The sequence below is a fragment of the Schistocerca americana genome, chromosome 2, assembly GCF_021461395.2.
Source record: "Schistocerca americana isolate TAMUIC-IGC-003095 chromosome 2, iqSchAmer2.1, whole genome shotgun sequence".
NCBI classification, from domain to species: Eukaryota; Metazoa; Arthropoda; class Insecta; order Orthoptera; family Acrididae; genus Schistocerca; species Schistocerca americana.
Window position 1 is genome coordinate 690994221 of NC_060120.1, and position 12332 is coordinate 691006552.

Sequence of the window (12332 nt, forward strand, 5' to 3'; positions counted from 1 at the left end):
CATGTCTCTCCATGTATCTCCTTTCTCTCTGATTCTGAAAAGACTTTACATTTCTCATCTTGTCAAATAACTTAATTTTCTGCGTGATTCTGTAATAACACGTTTCAAACACATCGATTTCGTTATTTTCCGGTTTTCCTGCTTCTCATTTCCGTGTGATGTTGTGCTCCAGACGTAATTCTCAGATATATCATTAATAAAACTTAACTAATAAGTAAACATTAAGAATTACACATTAACATCTCCTATACACGTTTGCTAAGTAAAAAGAATGATGGAAAGAAGTTAGATCATAGGAAACAGAATATAAACTCGGATACACAAGAAGAGTGTAAGAAATTAGTGGTCTTTTCCAATGGAATTTACCGATACTTCCTTTGTCGGTTTAGAGAACCACGAAAAATTAATCTGTGCAGAAAATTCTGAAAAATAGGGATAAACTGTAAGGAAACACGGGTAATATACAATCTCAACTAGAACGAAGAGGTAAAAACAAGAATGGAACAGGTAGAACGACGTGCTCGGATTAAAAAGGGTATAAAGCGTGTAACATAGGGACGTATTCTTTGGATCCTACGCTTCACTTTGTTCATCGAAGAAGCGATGATGGAAATAAAGGGAAGTTTCATGAGTGAGGCTGAAATTCAGGCTGAAAAAATATCAATGATGAGAGTCGCAGATGAAATCACTGTCCTCAGTGAAAGTGAAGAAACATTGCAGGACATCATGAGTGGAAATGAACAGTCTAATATGCACACACTGAGGCTGGAGAGTAAAGTGAAGAAGTAATGAGGAATAGAGCAAGTGAGATTAGCGATAAACTTAACATCAAAATTGGTGACTACGAAATAGAAGAAGTTAAGGAACTCTGCTCGGAAGCGAAGTAACATAAGACGGACGAAGCGTGGACGACACAAAAAGCAGATTATCACAAGCAAACAGGACAGCCGAGACTAAAGGAAGCCTTCTGATATTAAACATACCCCTAAATATGAGGAAACAATTTTTGAGAGTGTTCGTTTGAAGTACAGCATTGTATGGCAGGGGATCTTGGGTTGAGGGAAAAACGGAAAAGAAGATCACTGAAGAGGATTTGAGATGTAGTGCTATAGAAAGATGCTGAAAGTTAGGTGCACTGATAAGATAAGGAATGAGGAGGTTCTCCGCAGAATTGGTGAAGATAGGACATGTGAAGCACACCGACAAAAAAAAGGACAGGGTTGCAGAATGTGTGTTAAGGTATCAGGTGATAACTTGCATGGTACTAGGGGGAACTGTAGAGGATGAAAGCTGTAGGGGGAAGAAAGACATTGCAATACATCCAACGAATAATTAAAAGCGTAGGGTGCAAATGATATTCTGGGATGAAGAGGTTGGTGCAAGAGAGCAGTTCATTGTGGTCCACGTCAAACTAGCTCGAATGCAGACGGCGCAAAAAACACCTCCCTCCCTATCAAATTAACTGTTCTTTGATGCATCAGATTACGTCATACTGGCGTTCCCACTCTTTAGTCAAGATGTGCCATAAATTTAGTTTCCGTTCATTATATCCTCATTATTTATCTAATATACCCATCCAATTTCCAGCGTTCTCCTGTAGCACTACATTTCAAAAGATTCTATTCTCTTTTTGTCGCAACTGTTTATCATCCTTGTTTCACACATTCTAGACAAACATCTTCAGATCTCACAGTGACGCGTGTGGGACAAAACACTTGCGTTTTCTCTGTCGGATACACAGTGCACGATATGAAAAGATATGGTTAAGAAGACATGTCGAAACGAAGTCATTGCTCAAAATGTCAGCCGTGGTCAGAACAGTGAGTGCAACTCACATACACATGAGTCATGTGTGTGTGAGTTGCGTTTGCGTGAGTGTGTATGTGTGTGTTTGTCGTCTAATTTTGACGAAGGCCTTACTGGCCGAAAGCTGTATTTGTGACAGTCTTTTTGTTGTGTCTATCCCGACTCAGCATCTCCGCTATATGGTGGGTAGCAACTTTCCTTTCCACAATATTGTTACATTCCATCCTGGATTTTCTAGGATTAACATTCTACATCTTCATTCAACATGTTTACTCATTTGCAGCCCTCTGCCGCTAGAGGGCTCCTATCTGTAGCGTGTAACATGGCCGTGGGTACCATAGGTATGTTGGTGCGTGTGAAACAGTGGGGTGTAATCTACTTTCGTATTGAAAGGGTTCGTGGAGCACCGTTTCTTTTAGCATGACAATGCCAGCCCACACATCAGCGTTGCGGCGTTTATAACAGTCCGACGCTCTGGGTACACTGTCATCGATCATCTTCCGTACAGTCCCGACATGGCCCCATCCGATTTTCATCTGTTTCCAAAAGTCAAAGAACATCTTCGAGGACTTCGTTCTCATGAAGCGATGGAAGGAGAGGTGTGTTTTTGGCTCCGTCAACAAAGATAAACATTCTACACTGACGATATCAACAAACTGGTCTCTCGTTGGCAGGGATGCGTTCGTCACCTGCATGACTATGTTGAGAAATAAATATGTAGACATGAAGAATAAAAATGTAGGATGTTAATGACCTTAATTTTGTTTAAAAAGCTTTACGAGTTTCCACATAAAAAATTCAGGGGCATTAAGTTCCAGGACGCCCTCATATGAGATTGCCTTGAAAACCATACAGGACCTCTATTTACTCATTCCGCGACGACTGGAAGCTGTTTTGAATGCTAACGGTTTTGCTACAACTTATTAGGCATGATAGTATGGTGTGTTTTTGGTGTTTCTACATTCCATTATTCTCGTTTTGCTTTTGTTGATGTTCATCTTATATCCTCCTTTCAAGATACTTTCCATTCCGTTCAACTGCCCTTCCAGGTCCTTTGCTGTCTCTGACAGAATTACAATGTCATCCGCGGACCTCAAAGTTTTTATTTCTTCTCCATGTATTTTAATACCGACTCCGAATTTTTCTTTTGTTTCCTTCACTGCTTGCTCAATATACAGATTGAATAGCATCGGAGAGAGGCTACAACCCTGTCTCACTCCCTTCCCAACCACTGCTTCCCTTTCATGTCCATCGACTCTTATAACTGCCATCTGGTTTCTGTACAAATTGTAAATAGCCTTTTGCTCCCTGTATTTTACCCCTGCCACCTTCAGAATTTGAAAGAGGTTATTCCAGTCAACATTGTCAAAAGCTTTCTCTAAGTCTACAAATGCTAGAAACGTAGGTTTGCCTTTAGTCGAATTAAGTCGGGTGATGCTGAGGGAATTACATTAGGAAATGAGACACTTAAAGTAGTAAAGGAGTTTTGCTATTTGGGGAGCAAAAAACTGATGATGGTCGAAGTAGAGAGGATATAAAATGTAGACTGGCAATGGCAAGGAAAGCGTTTCTGAAGAAGAGAAATTTGTTAACATCCAGTATTGATTTAAGTGTCAGGAAGTCATTTCTGAAAGTATTCGTATGGAGTGTAGCCATGTATGGAAGTGAAACATGGATGATAACTAGTTTGGACAAGAAGAGAATAGAAGCTTTCGAAATGTGGCGCTACAGAAGAAAGCTGAAGATTAGATGGGTAGATCATATAACTAATGAGGAGGTATTGAATAGGATTGGGGAGAAGAGAAGTTTGTGGCACAACTTGACTAGAAGAAGGGATCGGTTGGTAGGACATGTTCTGTAGCATCGAGGGATCACCAATTTAGTATTGGAGGGCAGTGTGGAGGGTAAAAATCGTAGAGGGAGCCCAAGAGATGAATACACTAAACAGATACAGAAGAATGTAGGCTGCAGTACGTACTGGGAGATGAAGAAGCTTGCACAGGATAGAGTAGCATGGAGAGCTGCATTAAACCAGTCTCAGGACTGAAGACCACAACAACAACAATATCTTTGTCCTCGCTCTGTACGTTGTATGACAGGGAACGACGCGCGTATTCTGTAGTGAACGGTGGTCGCGCTTGTTATTGTAAGAATGTCAGCTTCATTTTTGAGAAGTTTTATAAACAGATATAGGAGAGATGAGATCGTTACAGCAATTCATACTGAGAGGCAGTTTCGGCGTTAATACTGTACACCCACACAAAAGCTCAAAGCACTCCGTCGTCAGGCCACAAGTGGCTCATAGGGACCATCCGACCGCCGTGTCATTCGCAGCTGAGGATGCGGATGGGAGGGCGTGTGGTCAGCACACCGCTCTCCCGGTCGTTATGATGGTTTTCTTTGACCAGAGCCCCTACTATTCGTCCTCAATTGGTACCATGACGCTGGGTGCACCCCGAAAAATGGCAGCAGCGCCTGGCGCCCCGGATGGTCACTAGAGATGGCCAAACTCGTTCATCCTTGGGAACTAGTTCATTGCTAATCGTTCTTTTTTGGGAACCGTACATTTTTACTCGTTCACCGTTCTTTTGTGCTTGATATATGGTTCTTATGAAAAACTGAAAACTAGTAGTGTAGGTGATTGAAGGATGGAGAGCACCAAAAGGGGGCACTTGCCTCCCCCTGGAGTATAGAGTTTTTATTCATTACAGAATTCTTACGCACTTTTAGAAGTAATTTCTGTGATTCTGCAGAACCTGTCGTTTAGCCAACCGTAGCCTTGTGTGGCTGATCGAAGGGAAATAATATAGGGTGGCGCACGGAAAACCGGCCCCGAGTACAGACCGCTCGCCAATGACGGACGATATGTTGCCCGTTACGAGAAGATACAACAAACAGACAAACACGTAATAATTAGGCAGTGAAGAAATAACAAGCTAATGCAAGCAACAATTGCGAAACAATCGATGACGATGTGTAGAGAGCTGGAGAAGAGAACATGAAAATCTCACGCGACGCGCATGGGCTATAGCTCATGTAGTCTTGTAAACCTGTTGGTGCCTGTTTCCCAACATAATAGACCACAAGTGTTTTGTATAAAATTCTTCGTTTCGACTTCTACTACATAGCTATGCTACGTTGTAAACAATAATCGTTTACACCCTATATATACTTCACGTTGTCTCTGAGTTCGTAGGCGAAGTAGAGACTTCATGGAAGCATGAAATAAAATGTGGTTTTCTCACACTTGCGTCACACGCTTGGTAAAAATTAGGTTTTTATGTTGCATTATTAACGTTAATGCAGCAATAATAATAATAATTAAGTTCACAGTAGTAAAGTTTTCGGTTTGAAAGCTCCTTCTGAACAAATGTTTTTGAGATAATAAGTAAATATGATTTTATGGCAATCTATGTCTTTTCAAATGGAGAGGCACCGCTTTTCCTACTGAGCCGAAATGACCCACAACCCAATTTTTTTCCCAAAGAAACCAAACTAGCAGGTAATGCAAATTGGAAACAACCAAACTTAAGAATAATTAGAGCCTTCCTAAATGTAATGTTTTGTATATGAAAGATAGCCAAAAATCGTTTTATATGAATTTTCTTACACTAAAAATTAAGCAAATTATTGAAAGTTAGCTGCTAAATCAAGTCGATGATACCAAAAAATATATGAATAACAAAAAAAAAAAAAAACTTGCCTTGTTATAAGTATGTCTTATGCTGTTCATCGATATAATGAAGTGAGCTGATATGGCCTTTTGTTACCTGAAAAGACGTACCTATTACATACAACGTAATTTTTATGTAATCTACGTAACTATAAAATACTTTTTGATTACCGGTCGTGGACGCTGAATAGCCAGAGCCAAATGCAAGAACAGTTTGGAACACATTTAAAATAGGCGAGCGCAGTCAACGAAACGAACAGACAACTGGATACTGAAATGACCAGGAGCAGTCGGCAGAGGATCTGAGACAGGTGGTCATGCGAAGAACGACGAGTGCGGCCGAGGGAGACCGAGACTGAGACGAGCACGCGACCGAGGCTGGAACGAGAACTGCCGAAGTGACCGCCGGGACCGAAGTGAACTAGTGAACTATGAAACTATCGTTCCTCGTTCCCGGGAGCTATAAGTAGACCGCCGCGACCAAAGTGAACCATGAACCGATCGTTCCTTGGAATTCGTTCCTCGGTCCTTTCGTTCAACGCAACCTATCCAAGTGCCGGCCATGCCCGACTGTGTTTAACTTCGGTGACCCGACGGCAACCGCCATATCCAGTGCGGCAAGGCCGTTGCCCGTAAACCTGCAGCATGGCGGAGTAAATACATAAATGTTCGGTACAGAAAACAATACCATTTTACTCTCCAGATTAGATAATTTGATTAATTTAGGGTAGTATATGCTGTAGACAATTTCAGGAGAAGAAGTTCGACGCAAAATAGGCGACATGGAATCAGCGAACGGTAAGCAAAAAGATGTACAAGTTATTTGATGACGTACGAAATCTATCAGCCGCGTCTCTGTAATTGTTAAGCAACCGCTACACTACTGTCCTAAATCCTTTCTCATGCCACTTCCTCTCCAATCCGATATACGTCCAAACCCTTCACCCAGAAACTGTTCGCCGGTCGTAGTGGCCGAGCGGTTCTAGGCGCTTCAGTCTGGAACCGCGATACCACTACGGTCGCAGGTTCGAATCCTGCCTCAGGCATGGATGTGTGTGATGTCCTTAGGTTAGTTAGGTTTAAGTAGTTCTTAGTTCTATGGGACTGATGACCTCAGATGTTAAGTCCCATAGTGCTCAGAGCCATTTGAACCATTTAGAAACTGTTCTCAGGAAGTTTCAAGACGATATACGTCACCAATCACATCAAAATTAAGATAATCGTTTTTATTCCTGTCGATATATTTTTGTGTATTTCGTAATATTTTATTCACAGGTTGAAGAGCGGCCAGCTCAACCACCCTCGGGGGAAGTAAATCTAAATAAATAAAACTTGCCGTATGTACGAACGATAATCACTTGAGAACTGCACCATAGATCTGGCTGACTTTTTGTTGTTGTCTTCGGAATTTTCAAGAGAAGCTTGGTACGTTTTTGGAAAATTCAGCGGAAAAGTCGGAAATTTGGATGATGTTTTTGTATGAAAAGCGTCTATAGTTTCCGATTCGCGTAGCATTCCGAGTGACTATTAATAAATCGCAAAAAAAAAATCGTTTGAAGTATGTGGAATAAACCTTGAATTGCCGTATTTCCGCATGGGCAGTTGTACGTGATGTGATCGAGATTCCGTAAACCATCGACGGTATTTGTTTTCTCTCGGGACGAAGAGACAAAAAATGTTAATCTTGAAGTGCTTCAATGAACGTATTAAAAACCCGAAAAAAATTATTACGAAATGAGTGAATTCCAGCTTGTTTCAGTTGAATAAATTCATGATCTTATTGAAATTTTTTGTACGAATTCACTCAAATTCAAGGAAAGATTCGGTTGGATGAACCCTTCTCGATCAACCGGCTGACTGACAGAGACAAAGCACAGCCTAAAGCACCAGTTTATTTCGTTTTAATAAATTCATAATCTTACTGAAATTGTTTTGTTCCAATTCACACAAATTCAAGGAAGGATTCGGTTGGGTGAACCTTAACTCGATCAACTGAAGCACGCTACACAATAAACAGTTTTTGTTAAACCGGCTGCGAGAAAGAACATGCTAAGCTCTGCAGTGAAAATGTGTGGTTTTGTTTTCTATTCGCAGTCTTTTTTAATAGTAAACAGGAAACCTGTGTTTACAGCTAACTTTATAATCCTTCATATTCGTAGATTAAAACCGCGCGAAATATTAAGACTACTGTTCTCACAGATCCAGCAGTTTGAAAAATCTCTCTCTCTCATGCCTCGTGTATTAATTATTCCAACCGATTTATTCATTCATTTTGACTTCTGTTCCAAGTCAAGGTTTCGTTTGTAATAATAATAATAATTATAACTAAATAAACAAGGTTAGATAGAGGGGGGGGGGGGGGGAGAAGACGGGCAGAGAAATGGAAGGAAATACACACACTACTCGCCATTAAAATTGCTACACCAAGAAGAAATGCAGATGATAAACGGGCATTCATTGGACAAATATATTATACTGGAACTGACATGTGATTACATTTTCACGCAATTTGGGTGCATAGATCCTGAGAAATTAGTACCCAGAACAACCACCTCTGGCCGTAATAACGGCCTTGATACGCCTGGGCATTGAGTCAAACAGAGCTTGTACGGCGTGTACAGGTACAGCTGCCCATGCAGCTTCAACACGATACCACAGTTCATCAAGAGTAGTGACTGGCGTATTGTGACGAGCCAGTTGCTCGGCCACCATTGACCAGACGTTTTCAATTGGTGAGATATCTGGAGAATGTGCTGTCCAGGGCAGCAGTCGAACATTTTCTGTATCCAGAAAGGCCTGTACAGGACCTGCAACATGCGGTCGTGCATTATCCTGCTGAAATGTAGGGTTTCGCAGGGATCGATTGGATTAAAAAAGGACGGGGAAGGAAGTCGGCCGTGCCCTTTCAAAGGAACCATCCCGGCATTTGCGTGGAGTGATTTAGGGAAATCACCGCAGGGATGGAATGAAGGGTAGAGCCACGGGTCGTAACACATCTGAAATGTAACGTCCACTGTTCAAAGTGCCGTCAATGCGAACAAGAGGTGACCGAGACGTGTAACCATTGGCACCCCACACCATCACGCCGGGTGATATGCCAGTATGGCGATGACGAATACACGCTTCCAATGGGCGCTCACCGCGATGTCGCCAAACACGGATGTGACCATCATGATGCTGTAAACAGAATCTGGATTCATCCGAAAAAATGACGTTTTGCCATTCGTGCACCCAGGTTCGTCGTTGAGTACACCATCGCAGCCGCTCCTGTCTGTGATGCAGCGTCAAGGGTAACCACAGCGATGGTCTCCGAGCTGATAGTACATGCTGCTGCAAACGTCGTCGAACTGTTCGTGCAGAAGGTTGTCGTCTTGCAAACGTCCCCATTTGTTGACTCAGGGATCGCGACGTGGCCGCACGATCCGTTACAGCCATGCGGATAAGATGCCTGTCATCTCGACTGCTAGGGATACGAGGCCGTTGGGATCCAGCACGGCGTTCCGTATTACCCTCCTGAACCCACCGATTCCATATTCTGCAAACAGTCATTGGATCTCGACCAACGCGAGCAGCAATGTCGCGATACGATAAACTGCAATCACGATAGGCTACAATCCGACCTTTATCAAAGTCAGAAACGTGATGGTACGCATTTCTGCTCGTTACACGAGGCATCAGAACAACGTTTCACCAGGCAACGCTGGTCAACTGCTGTCTGTGTATGAGAAATCTTTTGGAAATTTTGCTCATGTCAGCACGTTGTAGGTGTCGCCACCGGCGCCAACCTTGTGAGAATGCTCTGAAAAGCTAATCATTTGCATATCACAGCATCTTCTTCCTGTCGGTTAAATTTAGCATCTTAGCACGTCATCTTCGTGGTGTAGCAATTTTAATGGCCAGTAGTGTAATGACTCCAACCGATTTATCCATTCATTTTTACTTCTGTTTCCAGTCAGCGTTCCATTTGTAATAATAATAATTACTAAATAAGCAAGGTTAGAGGGAGGGGGGGGGGGGGGGAGAGAGAAGATGAGCAGAGAAGTGGAAGGAAATACATGAGTATATGAATAGGGAGATGTTGGAGGAGGAGGAGGTGGGTTAGAGATGTAAAGGGAGAGGGTGGAAGGTGATGGACAGATATAGCCGAAAAGGAGGGCAAAGGCAGAGAGAGGGTGGAGGAGGACAGGGATAGAGAGAGGGGGAAGGGGACAGAAGGAGATTAGGACGTGTATCCAATTCCCCCATAAATTTAATAGTTGCAAAGCATTGCCAGGTACGCTGGCAGCAGAGACAAGTTGAGAGAGGGCGGACTCACGGTCTGGGGCCAGCCGTGCCTGCGCCAGCCGGCGGCGGCGACGAAGCCGGCCACGGTGGCGCCCAGCGGTCCCGCGCCGTTGTAGCCCACCGCCTCGGAGCCCAGCACGCACACCAGGCCGCCCGCCAGCAGCAGCCACGTGCGCAGCGACACGCAGAACCTCTGCAGCACGGCGCACGCGACAGTCGCGTTACAAAAACGAGAAGGAGAAGCTCCTCAAAACTATGACTAAACTACAGTTCAACATGGAAAAGGGACATCTGGGCATCACTCCCAGATACAGCGAGATCAATATGAGAAACAACACTTCTAAATCAGCCCGAAACAAAAAGCTGAAAAGTGCCGACTGGAAACTGAAGCCAAACTTGTTCACAAAGAGAATGATCTGTTTAATAGCAAACTTACGAACATACACACAGAATTAGCTAATTTCTTCGACAACTATGCTTTGATAAAAACCCTAGACATGAAACTTCCTGACAGAATAAAACTGCGTGCCGGACCGAGACTCGAACTCGCGACCTTTGCCATTCGCGGCCGAGTGCTCTACCATCTGAGCTACCCAAGCACAACTCACGCCCCGTCCTCATAGCTTTATTTCTGCCAGTACCTCGTCTCCTACCTATTCTAGACAAAATCACTAATCCTGTAATTAATGAATAAATGAAGATCACTCGTAATCAGTGCCTTAAAATCAACAAATAAAAAAATAAGCAAGTAAACAGTTAAAACAAAAGTAATAACGACACACACACACATAAATTTTATGATTTATCAAATAGACAGACATCATATTCAGAAGCAGAGAAAACAACTTACTAAGTAAAAGGCAGAAATATAATTTACAACCTGAAATCAACGCCAAAAGTATACAAAATAATAAAAGAGATTAGTGTTGCAACAAAAAATGCTTCAGATATAGCAAAGTTAAGCAATACCAGAAAGACACTTATAGCCCAGAAGACCATGAAAGCCTTAAGCAACGAACTAAACAAACATGATGCAAGGTTCTCGGGAATTACGCCGGATAATATTGTAAAGTTACAATATTATCCGGCGTAATTCCCTGGAACCTATCAAACAGATGCAGCGCCGGGAAAGCCTCAAACAGCACAAACATGATGCAAGTTATAATACCTAGCAAGAGGACAGGAAAACACTCAAAGATATAAACTAAAACCTAATGACCATGAAGCCATACCTACTATGACGAACAAATACAACACATTGTGTATAATTAACGAAGAAGAATATATAAGAAAACAACTGGATTTTTTTTATCATAAATGTCTTTACTGAAATATAGAAAGACCCCGCGAAAGCATACAGACAATAGTCACATCACAGCTGAAAAACACACATCTGTTGTTATCTGACCTTGAGAAGAATTATGAATCTTTGGGCACCAAGGCTAAGATGGCAACCAAAACTACACGAAGAATTTTCCCTGTTATGATCAATTGTGAACTCCAGGTTACAAAATTATAAACGAACTTATCAACATACTAGCCAAGACATATACATACACTGAAAACTACGCGATAAAAACATTTTTCAGCTAGCAGAGGAAATTAGAAACATCATCCTCCAGTCAGCCCAATCACTACCATGTGACATAACAAAACTATACACAGACATACCCATCCAGAATCACTCGAAGTCATCAAATCAAACATTTCAAAACACAAAAAACTACCACTGACTGAAACTGTTGAATTCATGCATATTCTTTAACTAGTTCTAAACCACAACTATTTCACACTCAAAGATTAAATTTACTTGCAATGTAAAAGTCTTGCAGTGGGTATAAGTACAGCAGGTACAATGGCCAATATAAATGTCAACCACCTCAAGCAAAAAGCCCTTGTAGTAAAATCAACCTCCATGAATAAACTTACTTATTGTAAACGTTACGCAGCTGATACATCACTCTTGGTACATGATGACACAAATAATTCAATAAACAGAACAAAAGTATAAAATTCGTTGTTGAATACGAAAATAGCGACAGCAGTAACTTCCTAGACCTGAACATACTTTTAAAGTTCACTGACAAACCAGTAACAAAAAGATACAACCACACACAGCTCATAATGCCACCCCATGACATAAAAACATGCTCCACACAGATCATTAGTTAACAGAGCCAGTATCATACATTCGGATAACCACGTGCAGCTCTATGTATTCAGCTTGACCAAACAAATGCTGCAGCAAATAGCTTGGGTCACTCACTTATTGACAACCTCACACGAAAGAGAAGAAACAATTACCTTTCACGTGCCTACTCTCCCACAGGCTAGCAAACATTTTCAGATCGCACAGTTTTAAAGCTGCTTTCACATCACATAACAAACTGCAACGCATGCTGAGACAACTTAAACACACAGACAAACACACAGTCAGGCGTTTACAAAACTACTGTTTAGTACATGCAAAGCCCTCTATGTAGGTCAAACTGGATAGACCTCCAAAAAGATACAATGAACACACAAAACACTGGCCATCCATTCAATGATATCATGGACGATATTCATA

At 42.0% G+C, this 12332-nt stretch overlaps 1 protein-coding gene across 1 annotated transcript in view; it reads right to left on the reverse strand.

Annotated features, from left to right (window-relative positions):
* Positions 1 to 12332, reverse strand: part of LOC124594341 (putative SLC9B1-like protein SLC9B1P1) — a 100417-nt gene that overhangs the window by 15913 nt on the left and 72172 nt on the right. The window contains exon 7 of the mRNA XM_047132709.1: positions 9795 to 9956. Within this exon, the coding sequence (XP_046988665.1) occupies positions 9795 to 9956 (162 nt within the window). The remainder of the gene's footprint in view (positions 1 to 9794; positions 9957 to 12332) is intronic.